Genomic DNA, 21,679 nt, shown 5'->3' with positions numbered 1-21,679 from the left:
CGCGGCCACTTCTGAGGGCAACCTCGCGTCAGCCAGCCGCGAACTACGGATCCCGATGGGCTCCGCGCGGCACGTCACGCCGTGGGCTCCAGCCAATCGGCTTCGGACAAGTAGGAGTGGGAGGGAGACGCCGAGGCACACAAGATGGCGGCGGCTGGACAGGGCGGGAGATCTGGTGGCGGCGGAGGCAGTAGTGGAGCTGGCGGTGGCTCGAGCTGCGGGACAGGCAGCGGCCGCAGCGGCTTGTTGGACAAGGTGAGGAGACAGCTCTGGGGGACGGTCCAGGCCAGCGGAGGCCTGGGGGGCGGCGAGCCCACCTCCCCATCCCCGCCCCCCTTTTCTTCAGAGGTTTCTCGGGGGAGTACGGGTCTGGCTCACCATGGGCACCCGACGGGCGCTTACGCCCGCTCCCTCCCCACGTCAGACCCGGGCTCTTTCCTCGTTAGGTCTTCTTTCCTTCTCGGACGCGCTCCTGGTCCTTTAATGCTGGCCACCACCGCTTCTCAGGGTAGATGACCCCATTATCCCCACGTTTCCACGCGGCCGTCGCTCTCCCTCGGCGGTGCTGGGGCTCCTGCTCGATGCGCCCATTTCACCGACGGGGGAAGCGGAAGCCCGAGGGAATGAGAGCGTCCGCTGGAAGGCGAGAGTCCCTGAGCTCCCCACCACGACTGCCACCCTTGCGTATCGCTAGGGGTTCACGTTTCTGGGCGTTTTGTCACGGACACCCCGAATACTGCACTTAATTGAGTACTGACTTCCCCTGCTGGACCCCCAGGAAGCCTTTAAAATTTATCTTTTCTCTCGGCCCCCATTTCCCTCCCTTTCTGCCTCCAAGTGCTCTAGTCTAGGTGATCGAATTCGCGAGTTCGCTGCTTGTTCCTGCTTTGCCTCTTCCCCCCTCGCCCAGCCACGTTTTTAAAAACTACGGTCCTGGCAACAAGGGTTGAAAAGAAAAGGAAAAGGAAAACTCCGTTCTTGGTTTGTGCCTTCTTGTCCTTTGCAGAGCATAGCATCTTGGACGGAACGGTTGCCTAGAGATCTGCGTCCCAGTCCTGGTTCTGCCTCCAATTAATGACTGTGTGACCTTGAATGATGCTCATTCTTCCTGTGTGTTTGCTCAGCTGGAAGGAGGGTTTCGCCTTCAGGCTCCTTTCAGTTCTCATTGTAGGGCCCTGGGCCAGTTTGATGGGAAATGTTAGGTGTGGGTCTTTTGATAGAGTCGGTAGTCAGTATTTTTTACTTTAATTGAAAACAGCTTTGGGACTTCCCTGTGCCTGACACATGGTAGGTGCTGGAGAAATGAGTAGGTATCCCATGGAGGGGTCCTGGTCTTTTTGCTTCTCTTTTGGTGTCGTCGGTTTTGAATGAGATAATTCTCACACTCTGAGCCCTTCTTCAGGGACAGAATGTGTCCTGGGGGCTGGGTTCAGAGCACATTGCCCTCAAACATGCGAAAATGTTGGGACTTGATGGTCATTTTATTGCACAAATACTGCCTTCCTGCCGGGTGAGCACCTCACAGCCTGTGCTCACCCTATTGGCTTCCTTTCCCTCTGGTTGGATTACCACCAGCAAACATTAAGCTGGGCATTCTTTCTGCTAAGGTAGTGATCACTGAAAAGTGTATGGCACCCTGGTGTTATTGAAAGAACCTGGATTTGGGAATCATAACATGTGGGCTTTGAAGTAGCTACCTTCAGACTGTATGAATGCGTTGTTAACCTCACTACGCCTCCCTTTCTTCATCTGAAGTGTTAGGGTTTGGGGGAGAATCAAATGAGATGACACGTATTAATGATCTCCATAACCTGTAGTGTCTAATACACATGTGTGATGGCCTAGGAATAAATCAAGAATCTTATTGTCAGAAAGTACTCAGTATTGCTGAGTATAGGACCTGGGATACGCAGGATATTAAACATAGATGTTTTTGGTGTATTCAGTTGTGTACTTTTTACAGAAGTTCAAATGAGAGAGAGAAAATGATCCCCGAGTTCTGATTGGTAAGGGGGTAAGGCCCCAGGGGATGACCTCTTGTCTGAAGTGGAGCGGGGACTTTTTTGGGGGGGAGCGAGGGAAGGCATATACCAGTTAATGTCCTTGAGCAAAGTTACACAGATGGTGCCTGATGTTTCTTAGGTAGTGAGTTGATTGGACTGTTCTGTAAGAAACCTGTAGTGATGGGATTGAAGAGGGCATGGGCCCTAACTGGTTTGGCTCAGTGGATAGAGTATCAGCCTGCAGAGTGAAGGGTCCTGGGTTCGATTCCGGCCAAGGGCACATGCCCGGGTTGTGAGCTCGATCTCCAGTAGGGGGGCGTGCAGGAGGCAGCCAGTCAGCGACTCTCTTGTCATTGATGTTTCAGTCTTTTTCCCTCTCCTTTCCTCTCTGAAATCAAAGATAGATAGATAGATAAGTAAATAAATAAATAAATAAATAAATAAATAAATAAATAAATTTAAAAAAAGAGGGCATGGATTGCTTGAAGTAGCAGGAAGCTGTTGAAGGTTTTTGAGATTAAAGTGGGTTTAGGAAAATTATTCAGATCGTTTGGAGAGGTAAAAATTAAAAGCCTTCTGGTAAGGCCTTATACCAGTGGTTCTCAACCTTCCTAATGCCGCGACCCTTTAATACAGTTCCTCATGTTGTGGTGACCCCCCATTTCATTGTTACAAATTGAACATAATTAAAAGCATAGTGATTAATCACAAAAACAATATGTAATTATATATGTGTTTTCTGCTGGTCTTAGGTGACCCCTGTGAAAGGGTCATTTGACTCCCAAAGGGGTCGCGACCCACAGGTTGAGAACTGCTGCCTTATACCATAGTAGTTTATAGGGATTAATGTAAAAAGAAAGACAAGTTTAAGTTCTAGTGTAGCATGTTAAAAGCTGCATGGCTTTGGATAAGTTACTTGGTATTCCTGAATTTAAATTTTCTTATGTAAATATTGTGGATGCTCATCCTCCTATATAATAAAAGCCTAATATGCAAATTGTCCCCTTGGGCGGTCGTTTGACCAGGAGTTGGACCAGGAGACTGGGAGTTCCACCACTTGCTGTGATGTGCGCCGACCACCAGGGAGCAGCACGGAACACAGCAGGCATTGGTGACTCTCTGTGACCTCTCCCAGGCTACCTGGGGGTGGGGGTGATAGGGACAGAGGTGCAGTGAGAATGCGGGGGTTTCTCACTCCTGCTGCTACCCTCCCCCAGGACGCCAGGGAAGCCCCACGCTCAGGTGCCAGGCGCCTGCAAGGAGCCCATCCCGCCTCGTACCAGAGTGGCCTCTGGCCTCTTCTGGGTGAGCTGGGCAGCAGCCACCAGGACCGCAGGGGCTGGTCGGGCTCCTGTGGATTTGCACAGGAGCCAGTCTGGGAAGAAGGCCAGGGGAGAGCATGCTGCCCACCTGGCTTCTGTGTGGCAACCCTGGGCGGCCCAGAGACCCACACTACGCCCAGCCTGCATCTCCTCATGGGGACTCGGGCGGGGGGCGGGGGTGCTGCCCAGGGCCCAGAGGTCAGCTGGGACCTGCCCTTCCATGCCAGACGCTCTTGCTTCGATCGCCGGCCAGGCCCAGGGACTGCACCCATGCATGAATTTCTTGCACCAGGCCTCTAGTATATACATATTATTATAGGCTTGTTGTACATATTAAATTGTATAATATTGGTAAATGTTCTTTGTAAAGGGCTATAAAAATAGAATGACAAGGTGATGAGAACTCCCAACTTGAATAACAGAAATAGACGAAAATAGACAAAGGAACGCTTGGCAGAATTAACCAAGAAGTGACACAGAAATAAGTCAGGAGCTGTTTAGGCACTTTTGGAAAACTTCTTTTCTGCCCTACATTGAGTTATTCCCCTTCTGAATTCTCTAGCATTCATGGCACATGGGAATGAAAAAATTAAGTCAGGAGTTGTTTAGGTACTTCCTTTTGGAAAACTTCATTGCTGCCTTACATTGAATTGTTCCCCTTCTGAATTCTCTAGCATTTATGGCACATGGGTATTAAGCTGTCACTTAATGTGACATACTGTCTTGTATTGTTATACCAATTTGTATTTGTCCATTTTCCCATGAGGGGTTCTGGAATAAGTACTTGCAGTATTGAATTAGGCAGAGAAAAAAACTTCCGATCTGCCACTTCAGTCTTCAGAAACAGTCTTAGAAGATGGTGCCTCAAGTTGTCTGAAAACTGAGGGTACTGTGGAAGAGAACGTAGGAAAAAATATTCTCAAATGGAACAAGATCTGAATGAATAGAGAAACTTTTGCTCTGTGGGCATGAGAGGCTTACAGTATTTTTAATTTGATTTGTCTTGATTTTTTTGGAGGGTTTTTATTTTATATCCTCCAGCTGTAATTTCACTTGCCAAACACAAATGTAATAAAGCGATGCAAATGTACTTATAGCTTTCCCTCAGCAGATGTGAATTTCTGTTCCAGGGAACATGACTTTAAGAACAAAACACTTCTAGTTTCCTGGTCTTAAAAATAAGCATGCAAATATAATCTTCTAAACTCCATCACTAAATAACTTAGATCATTGCAATAAGTTATTTTGCCCAAAATACACCAAAGCACTTTGTTCTACCTAGTAGGCTATAAAGAAAAATTGCTTGCTTAATTTGTTTTGGCTATTAAAATTAATATGTTGCATTAAATCATTCTTTCCAGAAACTAAATCCTTTCTGTCTCCTGATGGGATTTGTTGTGGCTGTTAAACTGTGGTATTAAACCATGCTTTCTAGAAGCTATATCCAGACCCTTTGAACCTTATAGGTGGATTTCTGTCTCCTGGTTGGACTATCAAGCTTAATCTTAAAGTCCAGCTTTTGTATCTTAGTAATTGAGAACACAGGCTCTGGAGCCAGGCCATCTGTCTTTGAATCCTGCCTGCCACTTACCAGGTATGTTCTTGGGCAAGTTAGTAAATCTGTTTGTATCCGTTTCTTCATCTGCAACTTGGGGATAATTATAGCATTTACCTTAAAAGGTGGTGTCTGGCACATAATAAGTACTCAACAAAATACATGTAGCTACTGCTAACTAGCAGTTATTCTGGGTATATTAGCTTTCTTAAAATATTTTTCATAACATGATATGGAGACTATCTACATCAGACCCCCTTGGAATCCTGGTTAAAAATACAGATTTCTGGACCTCATTCCAGACCTGAGTCAGATTCTCTAGATGTGGGGCCTGGACATCTGCGTGTTTTCACACATAGCTATTTATTTCCTCTACGTTTTAACAATTACTTCTGGGTTGAGAACTACTGTCCTAGATGACTTTTTAAATCTCTTCTGGTTCTGACATCTTAAGTTTTTTTTTTTATTTGTTTATTAACTATTCTCTTTAATCAATAGTATTTTCTCTAAAATGCTTTAATGAAGAGATCTTGAAGCTCATCTGTTCCAACCTCCTCATTTTGTAGACATGGATACAGTTGGAGAGGGGAAAAGAAGCAACTTGCCCAAGACCACACAGTGAGTTAGTGTCAGTCTAGAACAGCGGTTCTCAACCTGTGGGTCGCGACCCCTTTGGTGGTCGAACAACCCTTTCACAGGGGTCGCCTAAGACCATCCTACATATCAGATATTTACATTACGATTCATAACAGTAGCAACATTACAGTTATGAAGTAGCAACGAAAATAATTTTATGGTTGGGTCACAGCATGAGGAACTGTATTTAAAGGGCCAGAAGGTTGAGAACCACTGATCTAGAACCTGGCTTCCCCAGTTAATCAGTTCTCTTACCTAAGTAAGAGAACTTAGTTGCCTGTCATTCTGGAGCAGGCCATGTGCTAGCTAATGTAGTAGTGGAAAGAACATCTGTTTTGAGATTGGAAGTCCTGGGCTTAAGCCTTGGCTTTGTCACCTACCAACCATGTTTCTCCATTCACTCTCAGTGATGGAATCTTGGTTTGTCAGGCTTCTGGATGGTATGCTTGTATCCTGACCCAGCTCTGACAAAGACAACGAACAGTTTTATGGCATTACTATAAGTGTGTGTGTGTTTAAAGAAACAAGGTGCTGCTTTGGTCTGTTTTGCTCAGTGGTTAGCTCATTGGCCTGCACACACTAAAGGGTCAAGGTTCAATTCCCAGTCAAGAGCACATACCTGGGGTTGTAGGTTTTACCCCTGGACCCGGTCAGGAAGGCACCAATTGATGTGTCTCTCTCCCATCAATGCCTCTCTCTCCCTCCTGCCTCCCTTTTACTCTCTCTGAAAATCAATGGAAAACATATCCTCAGGTGAGAATTAAAAACAAAACAAGAAATAAGGTGCTGGATTTTTTAACATTGTGTTGCAAACTAAACTTTAATAGTATCTCAAAACTCCTTGTTTTTACTTTAAATTTAAAAACATTTTTGTGTCAAAGGACACTATCAAGAAAGTGAAAAGACAATTTACAGAATGAGAAAATATTTGCAAATCATATATCTAGTGCAGTGATGGTGAACCTATGACATGCGTGTTAGAGGTGACACGTGAACTCATTTTTTTGGTTGATTTTTCTTTGTTAAATGGCATTTAAATATATAAAATAAATATCAAAAAATTTCTGTATGTGATATGGCATCAGAGTTAAGTTAGGGTTTTTCAAAATGCTGACATGCTGAGCTCAAAAGGTTCGCCATCACTGGTCTAGTGTCTAGACCAGTGGTTCTCAACCTGTGGGTCGAGACCCCTTTGGCGGTCGAGCGACCCTTTCACAGGGGTCACCTAAGACCATCTTGTATATCAGATATTTACAATTCATAACAGTAGCAACATTACAGTTATGAAGTAGCAACGAAAATAATTTTATGGTTGGGTCACAACATGAGGAACTGTATTTAAAGGGCCAGAAGGTTGAGAACCACTGGTCTAGACTATATAATCTTATATAACTCAATTAAAATCCCAATTTTAAAAAGAATAAAAGAATACATGAATAGTTCCACAGAAGATCTATAGATGGCTAATAAGCACATGAAAAGAAGCTCAACATATTAGTCATTAGAGAAATTCAAATCGAAACCACAATGAGATACCACTTCACACCCACTGGACTGACTATAATAAAAAATAAAAAAAATATTGTTGCTGAGGAGGATGTGGAGAAATTGGAACCCTTTTACATTGCTGGTGGGAATGTAAAGTGATGCAGCTACTTTGGAAAACAGCATATCAGTTCCTCAGAGACTTAAACATAGCATTAACATATGACTCGGCATATTCCACTTCTAGGTATAAACCCAAAAGAATTGAAAATGTAAGTCTTGCATGAAAACAGGTATGCAATTATAATAGCAGCATTCTTCACAATAGCCAAAAGGTAGCTACAACCCAAGTATTCCCCAAGTATTTGTTGATAGATGTATGTATAAACAAAATATTATATATCCATGCAATAGAATATTTGGCTATACAAAGGAATAAAGTACTGATAGTTATTACAACCCGGATGAACCTTCAATACATTATGTTGAGTGAGAGAAACCAGTCTCAAAAGGCTGCATATTGTATGATTCCATTTAGTATATAAAATGTCTAGAAAGGGCAGATCCATGCAGACAAAAAGTAGATTAGTGGTTGCCAGGGCTGAAGGGAGGCTGGGATGGGAGTGACTGCTTATGGCAGCGGTTCTCAACCTGTGGGTCGTGACCCCTTTGCCGGTCGAACGACCCTTTCACAGGGGTTGCCTAAGACCATTGGAAAACACATATATAATTACATATTGTTTTTGTGATTAATCACTATGCTTTAATTATGTTCAATTTGTAACAATGAAATGGGGGGTCACCACAACATGAGGAACTGTATTAAAGGGTTGCGGCATTAGGAAAGTTGAGAACCACTGGCTTATGGGTATGAGGTTTCTTTTTTGGGTGATGAATGTATTCTGAAATTAGGTAGTGGTGATAGTCGCACAACCTTGTGAGAATAATTTAAATTTAAAAAACAACTGAATTGTACATTTTAAAATGGCAAGTTTTACAGTATGTGAATTTTAAATTAAACTTAAAATTTCTATAGTGCTTATTGAGTAACGTATGAAGCTTCAAATTATTGATATTATTATTAACTTCGTATTCACCATTTTGTAGCTCAGTTATATCACAGAAGTTAATAACTTCCATTTGCCCAGGTCCCTTTTTTGGCTATTGTCTGCACCATTTCTCTCCTGTGGTCTCCCTCTTATGAAATCTCAATAGTAGTTTTTCATATTACTCACTCAACATTTCAGTAATATTTCACTCATTGATCACTTCCTTCTTGAAATATTTTCTTTATGTGGCTTCAAGAACACTTTTTTTTAAAAAATTGTATTTTATTGATTTTTTTTACAGAGAGGAAGGGAGAGGGATAGAGAGCCAGAAACATCGATGAGAGAGAAACATCGATCAGCTGCCTCCTGCACACTCCCCACTGGGGATGTGCCCGCAACCAAGGTACATGCCCTCGACCAGAATCGAACCCAGGACCCCTGAGTCCGCAGGCTGACACTCTGTCCACTGAGCCAAATCGGCCAGGGCCAAGAACACTTCTTGCTCTTGCTTTTCTTCCTCCTTCACTGGTCTCTCTGTTATTTATTTATTTGTTTGTTTGTTTATTTGTTTGTTTATTTAATTTATTTAGTCTGTCTTCTTCCTGGCCTGTAAATATTGGCAAGTCTCTGGCCCTCTTCTCTATCTACATTCATTCCAGTGTCATGGCTTAAATATAATCTGTAAGTTGATGACTTCCACATTTCTATTTCCAACCTGGACCTCTCCTCTGATCCCTAGACTTATATATCCAACTGCCTACTTGCCATCTCTGTTTAAATGGTCTAATATATATTTCTATTTTATATGTGATAACTATATAATAATATTACTGCTATAAATACTGCTATGTTTATAGCCTTGTATATTATTTCATGTTGATGTGGATATGGAAAAATGCCAGAAGTGGGAACTTGAATCCAAGGTGCTAAGTTGTCTTCTATAGGTGTTGTACCATTTTGAATTTCTGCCAACAATGTGTGAGAGAATCACTTGCCTATAAGTTGCACACTGTTTGGTAACCTTTTTCAGCCTCTGCAGATGAGGGAAATTGAAGCAGGGTTTGTCCAAAAGTCACAACTCACTGGTGATATAACTTGGTTTTTAATTCAAAATGTTCTTTCTAACAGATTACACTGGATTTGCTGTTTTCCTATAGTTAAAACATGCTGGTAAAACATAAAAGTTGTTTGCTGATGAAGATACTAGTATATTAAAGGAGACCTTCCTTATTTTATTAGTGTCTGAAAGTTCATAGATATATATTTCCCGAATTTTGTGGTCACAAATGAGAGGATAACCAAGTGGAGATCTTTTCTGTACTCACATTTGGGCAGAACAGGAATGGGATATGTGAGTTCACTGTAGTCTCTAGCCCAGTGATGGCGAACCTTTTGAGCTCGGCGTGTCAGCATTTTGAAAAACCCTAACTTAACTCTGGTGCCGTGTCACATATAGAAATTTTTGGATATTTGCAACCATAGTAAAACAAAGACTTATATTTTTGATATTTATTTTATATATTTAAATGCCATTTAACAAAGAAAAATCAACCCAAAAAAATGAGTTCGCGTGTCACCTCTGACACGCGTGTCATAGGTTCGCCATCACTGCTCTAGCCCATGTAAGCGTTGTGGTTTTGGGCTTACAGATTTTTGACTTCTCAGCATGGAGTCTGGCCACATCCTGAGCACCACCTGATTCTAGTGACACTAGACTCCTTCACCTTCATTTCTAAGTGTTCTGTCTTTTAGATGTCCAACATCAGAAGAGAAAGAATAAATGGTACTATACTTAAGAATGCCCTTAAGGAAGGAGTTCATTTTACTTTCAGTAAGATGCCATATTTCTTGATGTACAACTCTTTATTTTACAGTGGAAGATTGATGATAAGCCTGTGAAAATTGACAAATGGGATGGATCAGCTGTGAAAAATTCTTTGGATGATTCTGCCAAAAAGGTACTTTCTTGAGGTGGGGGTCTATTAGTGTGTGTATAGCTGATGGTTCATCTGCAAGATCTTTTTCGTCTATCACTTGGAATGACCTTAGTTTTCCAGTGTTAGGAATTGAGCCAGAAAGCAGTTTCTAAAATCCTTATAGTGTATGTGCGGGAGCGTGTGTAAAAATATAAATATTAGCTACCTAACACCCCTCTTCAAGTTCTCTAACGTTTCAGTTTCAGAAAGCTGTTAATCTGTTGTTTTTAGGTTGATTAGCTAAGAGCCAAGAAGGTTGAGGGAATATAACACATTGATCCATGATTGGTCATCTCTCTAATTATTTTAGTTTCATCCAAGGGAATAAGTTGAGGATTTTTAAAACTATATGAGAAGTTGATGAACTTTTTCTCTGGGATCTGTTATAAACAGCTTGATTCCTTTTGCTTGGAATGATAAAATTCTGATTAGAAAGAACTACCATGTAATTTATATGATTCCAATATAGCTTTTATCATGGAAATTAAGAATAAAAGCAGGTTCTAGGAAGGAAGCATTCCTGTTAGCCTGATTCCTTGTTCTTCTCACTAGGTACTTCTGGAAAAGTACAAGTATGTGGAGAATTTTGGTCTAATTGACGGTCGCCTCACCATCTGTACCATCTCCTGTTTCTTTGCCATAGTGGCTTTGATTTGGGATTATATGCACCCTTTTCCAGAGTCCAAGCCTGTTTTGGCGTTGTGTGTCATATCATATCCTTTATTTATACTCAGGTTTGTTTTCTAGTGACTATTTTAAAATCTTTACTGTTAACCTCCCTGTTTCCTACAAAAAACAAACTTTGATCTGGGGGTCTGCCAATGTTAGAATTTAATATTATCAGCTATGGAAATCTGTAAATTTATCTAGTAATTATCACTGACATTTTAGATTTAATATGTTTATTTTATCTTTAATTCTATTTAGTTATTAATAGAGGTCATAATCCAGGTGTGAGTACCTGATAGCAAAACACAATTATGATGACCTAGCTCTTCTTATTTCTAGTCTAGAACTTCTCCCATTAGACCAGGTTGCTTCAAGCCACTCATACCAGGATATTAGGAAAGGATCAGATATTGAAGGTTAGATCTGTGTCAGGTTTCCTTGAAGCTGGGGGGCTGGACTGGGAGTTACTGAGCATGAGGTATATAGGTGTGGCTTGTGTAACAGTGGGAATAAGAACCTATTGTGGAACTAGAGAAACGTGGGTTCGAAATCCAGGTGGTTTTGTGATCTTGTGCTAATAAGAACTCTTTTTTGGAACTGTTTGAATGTTGCTCATTTGTAAATATGGGTAATATACACTCAGAATTATCATTTTGGTAGGCAGTTTACTTTTCTTAACAGTGTTACCACAATCTGAAATATTTCTAAAGTCTTCACTTTGGGAATTTCTCTTCAAAGGTATTTTGCAAGCCATTTAATAAATCACGTTCTGGTCAAAAATGCTATTATCCAAATTGATCCCAAATCATAGTCCCCAGACGTGGCATCTACAAATCATCTCATTATGAAATTTTTCACTATACTTTCCTGCCTCTCACTGTCATACAATTTAAATTATACAGTGTATACAAAGCTCTTATGCCAATTTCTGGCACATAATAGGTTCTCAAAATAGTAGTTAATACTGTCAAAAACTGAATATAATAAGTTCCATGTATATGAAGTAATTGTTCTTATAGTAAGTTAATCTGAAGTCACTTCTCTTTTAATGACTCATGAAATTGGTTGAGTTTGGTTAAGTTCACTGTGATTATTAGGTTTGTATTTTATAGAGAAATAAGCCCAAGTCTTGACAAACTAGGTAACAGGATCTTCTTATACATGTTACTATTGAACAGAAAAAATGAGAGCCGGTTTATGCCCTTCCCTTTTGAATTTCCCCTTTGAACACAAAAGGTAAGAGCTGGTTTTCTTTCTTTCCCTTTGAAGTTCCCCTTTGAAGTATTCTAACCTAAGAGCCTTGCTTCTCTTGGTACATAGACATAAGAATGAAAATGAAATGGCTAAATATTCAGTGTTTTTACAGCAAGACAGAAATCTTTAGTGGTGTTTGTAGCCCTTGCTTGTCAATATGTGTTAGTTCTCTTTTGTGAGTATGTTTGTGTGTTTTCCCCTTAACCTTATTCGAACCTATTTTGTGATGATGGGGATCCTGACCATTTATACCTCATATAAGGAGAAGAGCATCTTTCTCGTGGCCCACAGGAAAGATCCTACAGGGATGGATCCTGATGATATTTGGCAACTGTCCTCCAGTCTCAAAAGGTATGACTATCCTCATAGACTCTTAAATCCTGGTGTTGGCTTTTCCCTGGGTGTTGAGTCATTTTCAGCAACAGACTATTGTATGCCTACTCTACGCAGATCATACTAGTCATGTAAAATGAAGAAAGGATTATGAATGATCTATAAAGTTTTTCTTAGCATTGCAGCTCTGATCTTGCATTATCACAGATATGCTCTGAGGATTAACTCTGGGAGAAAGTACTTCGGTGGAAAATGAAGAATTATTCTCTTTTTCCTGTGGCTAATTAACTGAGTTAATTAGGGTGCAGACTTACAAAGGCCAAAGGTGTAAAGTCAGTTATCTTTGAAGAATCCCATTAGCTTCCATTTCTTCTTTGCAATCAGGAATCTCTGAAGCAATGTACCAGGCAACTCAGAGGACAATTCAGCCTGTTTCTGACCAGCAGTAGGTATAACTTTGTCCAGCTGACAGCTGAGATCTTTCTAGATATCTAGAATAGGGTTCAAATTCCAGCTCATCTATTTCCAGCTGTGTGACTTCTGGTATGTCATGTAAACTATTTGAGCTTTAGGAGGGTCAAAAATGACTTGTAGCATTGTTCAGAAGACGAGTTACTAGTTATAATAATAGCAAATTTCTATTGAGTGTATAGTGGTTATTGTGCTAAGTGCATTATCTCATATAAACCTTAGAACAACTCCTTTTTTAAATAAGAACACAGGCCCAAAGAGTCCAGTTAATTCTTTCAGGGTCATACAGCTCAAAAGTGAATTCCACCAGATATTCCAGCACACACCTGAGTCAAGAATTCATGCTCTTTTTTTTAAGATTTTTTTAAATTGATTATTTTTTTAGAGATGAAGGAGGGGTCGGGGGAGAAACATCAATGTGAGAGCAGAACATCAATTGACTACTTCCTGCACGCCCCCTACCAGGGATCGAATCACAACCCAGGCATGTGCCCTGATCGGGAATCAAACTGGCAACCTTTTGGTGCACAGGGTAATATCCAACCAACTGAGCCACATCAGCCAGGGTAGAATTCATGCTCTTAGTCATAATCCTAAAAACATAGTACAGTTTCTAGCATGTAGTAGGCTCTCATATTACAAGTACAGTTATTCACAAATAGAAGGTAAGTACAGCATCAGTGTAAAAAAGCTGCTCATTACCAACTTGAGATGCCTGTGAAGAGAAGCAGACCTTCCTTCTGAGTTGCAGCTGAGTTCTTATCTCCTCCTGGCAGTGCTCCTAGCTGCCCTTTTGGCCTGTGCCAGGGCACTGAAACATAGCTGCAGAATTCTAGACCCTATATCATCTTGATTTCATTATTTTCATTCTGACTTGTCTTTCTTAAGCAGCTTTATTGAATTATAATTCACCTACCATACAGTTTACCCATTTAAAGTGTATACAGTTCAGTAGTTGCTAGTGTATTTACAGATATTTACAGTTGTCACCACAATCAATTTTAGAACATTTTCTTCACCTCACAAAGAAAGCTATATCCTATCCTCCCATTCCACACAACCTTAAGTAACCACTGTTCTACTTTCTGTCACTATAGACTTTCTTGTTTTGGATATTTCATATGAATGAATCTTATAACATGTGTTTTCTTTTGTAACAAGCTTCTTTCACTTAGCCTAATGTTCTCAAGGTTCATCTGTGGTGTAGCATGTGTCAATATTTCATTCCTTTTTATGCTGAATAATGCAATACACAGCATGTATATATTGCATTTTGCTTACCCATTTATTAGTTGGTGGACATTTGAGTTGTTTCCATCTTTTGGCTGTTATGAATAATGGTGCTCTAAACATTTATGTACATTTTTGTGTGGATATGCATTGTCCTTTTTTGGGTAATATACCTAGGAGAGGAATTGCTGGATCCAATTTTAACTCTTTTTAAATTGGTTGAGGAAATGCCAGATTGTTTTCCAAAACAGCTGCACCATTTTACAATCTGACTAGCTTTGTATGAGGGTTCTGATTTTTCCATATTTCCTTCCGATTTTTACCAATTGCCACATTATTGATGTCTCTGGAGAGGAAATAATGCCACCTCTTTTCCTTCTGATTGCAGTTAAATATAGACCCACTTCTCTTTACTTGAAGAAAGCTTCTGGTTCATTGATACTCTCTCTAACATAGCTCTTTCCAGAAATCTTAGTGGATGATGATTCTAGTACTTCAGCCTCTCAGTTTTACTTTCTCTTTTCTGGTTGGTTATCTTGTTTTCTACCAAGTCTTACCCCCTATCCCCCCCCCCTCCCCCCCACCGCCCAGAGAGGGAGGGAGAGATAGAAACATCAATGAAGAGAGAGAATCATTGATTAGCTGCCCCCCTGCATGCTCCACACTGGGAATCGAGCCCCGCAACCCAGGCATATGCCCTGACCGGGAGTCGAATTGCGACTTTCTGGTTCATAGGTCGATGTTCAACCACTGAGCTACGCCGGTTGGGCTCTTCCAAGTCTTAAGCACTTATTTCCCTGGTCATATACTAGACCTTGCTATTACTGATAGGCAAGTACCTTCAATAATTTCAGTTTTAAGTATCCCACTCTCTGGCCACTACTTGGTATTTTTCTAGTCTATCTCCTTGTAGTTTTCTTGTCCTAACAGTTCTTCAGCTCCATTGGCTTCCATTGAGCCTACCACCTTTTCACTTTACTGTCCCTCTTCCCCTCACTTTCTCCTTACCCAGCTTAGATTCCATGGCATTTCTGTAGTCCAGTTACTCTCTCACTGTCTAGGATCTTTCATACCTTCTCTATCTTCAAACCTCCTCCTCTCCTCCTGCACCTTTACTCTCAGTCTCTTTTGTTCCTGAGAAGATAGAAGCAACAGGAAGTCTCGCATCATTACGGGCTCATCATATTCCGCCTTTATAAGTTCCTATCTGATGCTGCCTCTCCATTTGTCCACTAGATTCTTACCCCTTCTCATCCACTTGATGTTTCTCCTGCTGAATTATTCTTTCTAACATGCAAACACGCTGTCATTTCATTTCTTCCAACTAAAAAAAGTGGTTTTCTTTCTCCTTACTCTCCTCGCACAGTGTTCCCATTTCTCTGTCCCCTTGTCCTCTTCTCCCATTTTATCTTCTGATCTGCTCCTCTTTACTTCTCTTTCCTCATTGTACTTGACCTATCAGCAGCATTTGACACAGTGGATCACTCTCCCCTTGTTACACTTTCTTTTTTTTTAAAACAGGCTTCGAGGATACCATAATCTTCTAATTTTCTTCTTACTGTAATGTCGGTTTCTTAGTCCTATAATTCTTCATTATTCCCTTTCTCTAAATTTGAGATACGACCAGTGGTTGTTCCCAGCACCTCTTCTCTATATTCACTCATTAAGTGTAAACTTACTAGACTTTCAAGACTTTAAATGCCATCTATATCAGGGGTCCTCAAACTTTTTAAACAGGGGGCCAGTTCACTGTCCCTCAGACTGTTGGAGGGCCAGACTATAGTTTAAAAAAAAAACTATGAACAAATTCCTATGCACACTGCACATATCTTATTTTGAAGTAAAAAAACAAAACGGGAACAAATACAATATTTGTATTTGCATGTGGCCTGCGGGCCATAGTTTGAGGACCCCTGATATGATGAAGTTCTTTAAATCTGAGTTTTCATCCTAGCCCTTTACTCTGAATTATCCCAGCTTTCTATTCAACACTGGATCCTAATGAGCATCTCAAAACGAACACATCTAAAACATAACTCTGCTATCCCTCATTTAAACCTGCCTTGGTAAATGGCAACTACATCCTTCTAATTACTTAGGTCAGAACTCTGACTTCACTTCTCTCTCTCAGTTCTTCCAACAAATCCTGTCAGCCCTGCCTTCTAAGTATATTCATTCTGACCACTAAACATCTCCACTGCTACCATCATCTCTCAATTAGGCTACTGTAATAATGTCCTAAGGGACCTCTACAGCTGCTCTCCCTGCCCATAGTTTATTCCCAGTACAACAGGCAGAGTGATCATTTTAAAACTTAAGGCAGATCAACTCAATCCCCTGCTCAAAACTCTTACTCATAGGAAAAAAAACAAAAACTGAAAAATTAAGCATAGCTTGGAAATCCATACTTATTTATTTTCTGCACCCCATACACATGCACACACACCCCTCATCTCTTGTGGCTTTTAGCCTCCTACTCTGTTATGTTCTTTCTCATTGGTCTCTTTTCTGTTCTTCACGCATTCCAGGCATGTTCTTGTCTCAGGACCTTTGCATTTGCTGTTTCCTCTGCCTGGGGTAGTCTTTTTTCAGGTAGCTTTATTATTCCTACTTTAGGGCTCTGCTCAAGCATCGTATTTTTTACTTTATTGTTGGTTTCCTTACACACACTAAAGTTCTCAAAGACAGGTTTGTCCTTGTGTTTACTGCTCTATGTCCTTAGCATGTAATACTGCCTGACATGCATAGTTGGGGCTGAATAAAATTTATTGAATTAGTGATTAACTATTTCTAAAATGCATTAGATCACAACTCATCAGATCATGTTCTGCCATCAAAGCCATGGAACTGCCAATGGAACTGGATCCAAAAGTCCAAATATTGGTGTGATATCAGCAGTAGTTGGTCTTCACTCCTAGCTCTCCAGGTCTGACAAATAACTGGCTAGATGACAGTGATTAAGTTATGATTTTTTTTTCAACACTGGTTAATGATAGGCACTGTTTTAACCATGGCAGTGATCCTGAAAAGTAGGTGGTAGTTTTCCTATTTTAAATGCATAGGAACAGGCTAAAACAGCTGCTTCCTTTAAAGGTAATTCCAGCCTGACAGTCCATTGAATCTGTCCTAATTAAATGGAGGCAGAAACAGGTGGCAATAGGGGAAGACTGTGAGCCCGCGAGAGGTTGATGTTATAAACCTTTCTAAATGGATGGAGATAGTAAAGGCCTTCAAGATTCCTTAAGGTGTAGCTAAGGAATCTCTAGAGTTCATGGAGCAAAAGACATCCCTTACCTAGCATCAGGGTAGAACATGGAGCTAGATTGATTACAGGGTCTAAGGATTGAGCAGCCTAGAATTGGGAAGCACCTATGAAAACAAAGGTTCTTCATTTACTTATAAAAATGTGATTGCCCAGCAAGTGCCAAGCTAAGAATAGAATACAAACAAGACAAACATTTTTCCCTTAAGAATCTCTGAGTCCAGTGAAGAATGCAAATACAAAAAAAAAAAAAAAGAATACAAATACATAAACATTATTTCTATAGGTAATTTCATTGATAGCATGGGAGCCTGTCATTGAACTTGGCATATGATAGGCACTCAGTATTTGACTATTGATTGATGGTGCTGTGGAAGACAAGGGGGAGACATCTGACCTAATTTGGGAAAGCTTTCTCAGAGAAGTTTAAGACCTGATATTAACAAACTAGAGGCCCAGTGCACGACATTTGTGCACAGGGGCGCGGGGAGGAGGGGGAAAAGTTCCTCAGCCCGACCTGCACCCTCTTGGGGGAGCTGCTGGCAGGCGGACATCCCCCAAGGGGTTCTTAGCGCTGCCTGGGAGGTGGGAGAGGCTCCCACCACTGCCACTGTGCTTGCCAGCCGCGAGCCCAGCTTCTAGCTGAGTGGTGCTCCCCCCTGTGGAAGCGCACTGATCACCAGGGGGCAGCTCCTGCATTGAGCGTCTGCTCCCTGGTGGTCAGTGCGTGTCATAGCGAGTGGTCGTTCTGCTGTTCAGTCAATTTGCATATTAGCTTTTTACTATATAGGATGGGAACCAGTCAGTTGAGATTGGAGAGAAGTGGCTACTAGGAAGACGCTTCTAGCACAACAAGTAATAAAGTCCAGAGGTGAGAGAAGATGTTCCATATGGCTTAACAGTTTATGACAAGATAAAGGAGGTACACAGCAATTAAATGAGGAACACAAAGCAACACCTATGAATCAACATTTGTATCTTGAAGGCAGTTTTCTGAGAGAAATCTTTGTGTAGGCTTCTCACCTCTATTCTTCGAAAATACTTGGTGCTCTGCCTTTACTGGGTAAATCTCTTCCTTTGGTTTTTTATGGTTTTTGATTTATTTTTGCTTAGGTTTGATGACAAATACACTCTGAAGCTGACCTTCATCAGTGGAAGAACAAAGCAGCAGCGGGAAGCTGAGTTCACCAGGTCCATTGCTAAGTTTTTTGACCACAGCGGGACACTGGTCATGGATGCATATGAGCCTGAAATATCAAGACTCCATGACAGTCTTGCCACAGAAAGAAAAATAAAATAGCCAATTCTAAAAGCAGCCATCTTTTTGCGAGATCATGCAAAATTATGGGGTGAAAAGGAAAGAAGCAATGTAAAAAATGTTAAATGTTACTGTTTTGTCCTGAAATTCAGTCCATTCTGGATAAATAGGATTTTCTATCTGAGATATGAGAAATTATAGCTCTGATAACTAGCTGTAGCTTCCTTGGTCTGCTGATTACACTGTTTTCATTTGCTTTTCTGGAGAAGCATTTTTGCTAAAAACTGAACAGACTTTCTCCTTCATATCTAGCAGAATAGTATAGCTTTGTGCCATGCAGAGTATTAAGACTAAGTTTTTAAAATTGTCCATCTGTTGCTGACTTTATTGTGTTAATTCCTGTTTCAATAGCTGTTTTAATTGTATCCTTAACTAAGGATACAATTACTTGTATACATCTTCACACACCATTTTTTGTGGTGTGTATATATCTGACAAGGCGAATTGGGGAAAAACCCAGCTTTTTAATTTGTTTAAAATAGACCCTCTGCCTGTTACATTTTGTGTGTGCTTAACCGATTAAAGAAGCCAATGACATTTTTAGTTTTATATTGTCTATGCTTTCCACTAGTATATCCCTGTTGATTTGCTGATTTGTGTCCTTTATTAACTGCCATTTTCTAAAATTTTTTTCAATAAAAAGAAGATTTGAAAAACTGGAGTTTTTGATGGTTAGTTTTGATGGAAGGAACAGAGCAGCAAGTGTTAACAGCCTTACTCTACCATAGGTTTCTTTCATTCTAGGCTGTTTTATTGGTCAGAGACCCCTAAGAACCTGTAGTGAAGAACTGGTAACTTTCCAGTGATAACAATGACATTCAGTACTTACTTTGTGTCAGGTAGTGTACAGGTATTAACTCAGTAATGCTCACAATGATCCTAAGAAATAGGTATTATTATTATTATTATTATCCCCATTTTATAGCCTGAGGGAAATGAGACACAAAAAGTTAGTGATAGAACTGGGATTTAAACCTGGGCAGTCTGGCTCCAAAATTGTGAACATCTTCTTTTCCAGTATTTTCCTGTGGTAGAGAAGAACTCAGCACTTGCCTAGATCCTGTGAACTATAGGATATTGTCCCTCTATCCTTACAAAAGTAAAGTCTCGCTGAACCTAGTTCCTAAAACCATATTCACTGTATAAAACATCATGCTTATCACGTTTTGCTCTTTGACTTGGGAATGTTGCCCCCTATCTAGTGTCACACCGAGGGGTGTGGAACATCAACAGGTGGGAGTTTTATTCCTGTCAAGCTGGGTAAGTCATGTAATTCTCTGAGCTTCTAGGGCCCTCTACTCCCACAACCCTTTTTAGATGATAGTTCTATTCTGTAAGCTGTTCTGTCAGCTTTTGAAAGAGTGTAATTGGATAATTGTATTTTCACAATGAATGAGTTAGAGTTACTGTCAGACACGGGGGGTCCCAAGACTTGTGTTTGTAGATAGGTAATAACCCTCTCCAAGATGATTTCTTGGAGTCTTGCATACTTGGGTATACCTTTTTCTTTACATATATAAACATGCTATCTTCACTTTTTTTTTAACTTTTACTTTTTATTGAAGGAAATGAGAAAATTACAGAGACAGTGGATGATGCTTGGAAGAATGGCAACTATTGGTTTGTCTCATAGCCAACCCCATCCTATATTCTATCATGTCAACCTTAGATCCATTTAGAGACGAGTAAATGTCTCAGAATTTTTTTGCAATGGGCCTTGGCTGCTGTAAGGGAGCTTGACCCTTTGGGGGAGAGTTCCCTTTGACAGACTCTTGTAGGAACCATTGATGAGTATTGAATAATACTCTGCCTGGATTTGGTTTATAATGCTATTGAAGGTGACCCACTGAAGAATGAGAAACTGCTGGGAGGGGCAATCTGTCACGAGCCCCGAGTATTCCACTTGGAAGACTACAGAGTGTCAAAACAAAGACACTCTTCTTCGGGGCCACAAACTACAAATGAATTATTGCTGTTAATTCAACTGTCAGGGTCACTCACGCAGATGCCCTCAGTGGGGGGCCGTTATTTGACGAGACCAACTGGGATCAAGCTGTTGCTGATGGAGCCCGTACTACTCAGATTGCCACCATTGCTGCCTGGATCCATCATCAGACGTATTACACCCACCATAGTAGCCTAAGCACAAAGTAAAACACTTATGTTTCTGATGCAGAGGCGACTGCTGCATGCCAGACTGTGACTCCTTTCAAAAGTCCTGTTTGTCTAGCCTTGAGTGAGACCACATAGCACAAGGCATGGCCGTCACCCGCTCTGGGCTATTTTACTGTATCAGACCTCTGGCTCCCTCTGGGGGTTATCAGTAGTACCTCACCACTGTTGACATGTTTTTCAGGTTAGTGTTGCTTTTCTAGTTCAGTCAACTCCAACCACATTATTTTGGTCTTCAAACTAATCTGTCTCATGTTTTTGGTTATCTTGACCACATGCAGTCAAACAGTGGTGCAACTGTTATTGCAAAAGCCACTTAATGGTGGGCTGACAGTCCAGGTATTTGATGGACCTTTAACTCTTCCATCCAGAGGAATTTAGTATTGTTGACTGTTGGAACAGCCTATTTAAAAAATGTACTCAAAAGATTTCTGACCCTACCTCTCTAACCCCATCCTGGTCAATATTTAGTAAGGCAGTTTGGTCACTAAATATGGCTGTCCACTGAAAGCAATCACTTCCTCTTGACGGCTATATTAGAGTTCTCTGAAGAAACAGAACAAATAGGATATGTGTGTGCATATATAAAGAGCTGTATTATAAGGAATGGGCTCATGATTATGGAGTTGGAGAAGTCCCATAATCTGCTTCTGTAAGCTGGAGAACCAGGAGACCCAATGATATCATTCCAGGTTGAGTCAGAAGGCCTGCAAACCAGGAGTAAGTTCTAGTCCAGAAGCAGAAGACTGATGTCCTAGCTTGCAAACAGGCAGAGTGAATTCTACCTTACCCTGACTTTTGTTCTATTCTGGCCTCCAACAGATTGGATGAAAGCCCACCAACATCTCAGAGGGCAGTCTGCTTTACTGAGAGCACTGATTCAAATGGTAATCTCATCCGGAAACACTCTCAGACATATCCAGAATAATGCTTAACCAAATATT

At 40.9% G+C, this 21,679-nt stretch overlaps 1 protein-coding gene across 2 annotated transcripts; it reads left to right on the top strand.

Moving 5' to 3' along the window:
• The first annotated feature begins 107 nt into the window (after window positions 1–107).
• On the top strand, window positions 108–19,101 carry SPCS2 (signal peptidase complex subunit 2). 2 transcript variants are annotated; one of them, XM_059708439.1, is made up of 5 exons: window positions 108–255; window positions 4,792–4,919; window positions 5,447–5,498; window positions 9,925–10,008; window positions 10,579–12,300. In XM_059708439.1, exons 1-5 carry the CDS (start codon window positions 145–147, stop codon window positions 10,771–10,773), a joined length of 570 nt encoding a protein of 189 aa, XP_059564422.1. In that variant the 5' UTR covers window positions 108–144; the 3' UTR covers window positions 10,774–12,300. The 2 variants fall into 2 exon arrangements, with proteins under 2 accessions (XP_059564422.1, XP_059564423.1); XM_059708440.1 differs by lacking the exons at window positions 4,792–4,919; window positions 5,447–5,498 and adding an exon at window positions 18,359–19,101 and having other exon boundaries at window positions 123–255; window positions 10,579–10,739; window positions 12,166–12,300.
• The last annotated feature ends 2,578 nt before the right edge of the window (window positions 19,102–21,679 follow it).

Source organism: Myotis daubentonii, chromosome 9 (genome assembly GCF_963259705.1).
Source record: "Myotis daubentonii chromosome 9, mMyoDau2.1, whole genome shotgun sequence".
NCBI lineage: Eukaryota > Metazoa > Chordata > Mammalia > Chiroptera > Vespertilionidae > Myotis > Myotis daubentonii.
Note: the sequence above shows the minus strand (reverse complement) of the source record. Positions and strands in the feature narration are given on the sequence as shown.

Bases quoted from the DNA above. Each gene is read 5' to 3' on its own strand.
- SPCS2 (XM_059708440.1), top strand. From the start codon at position 145: ATGGCGGCGGCTGGACAGGGCGGGAGATCTGGTGGCGGCGGAGGCAGT. The intron at 256-9,924 runs GTGAGGAGACAG...TTTATTTTACAG, and splicing joins GCAGCGGCTTGTTGGACAAG to TGGAAGATTGATGATAAGCC. The intron at 10,740-12,165 runs ATATCCTTTATT...CCTTATTCGAAC, and splicing joins TTGGCGTTGTGTGTCATATC to CTATTTTGTGATGATGGGGA.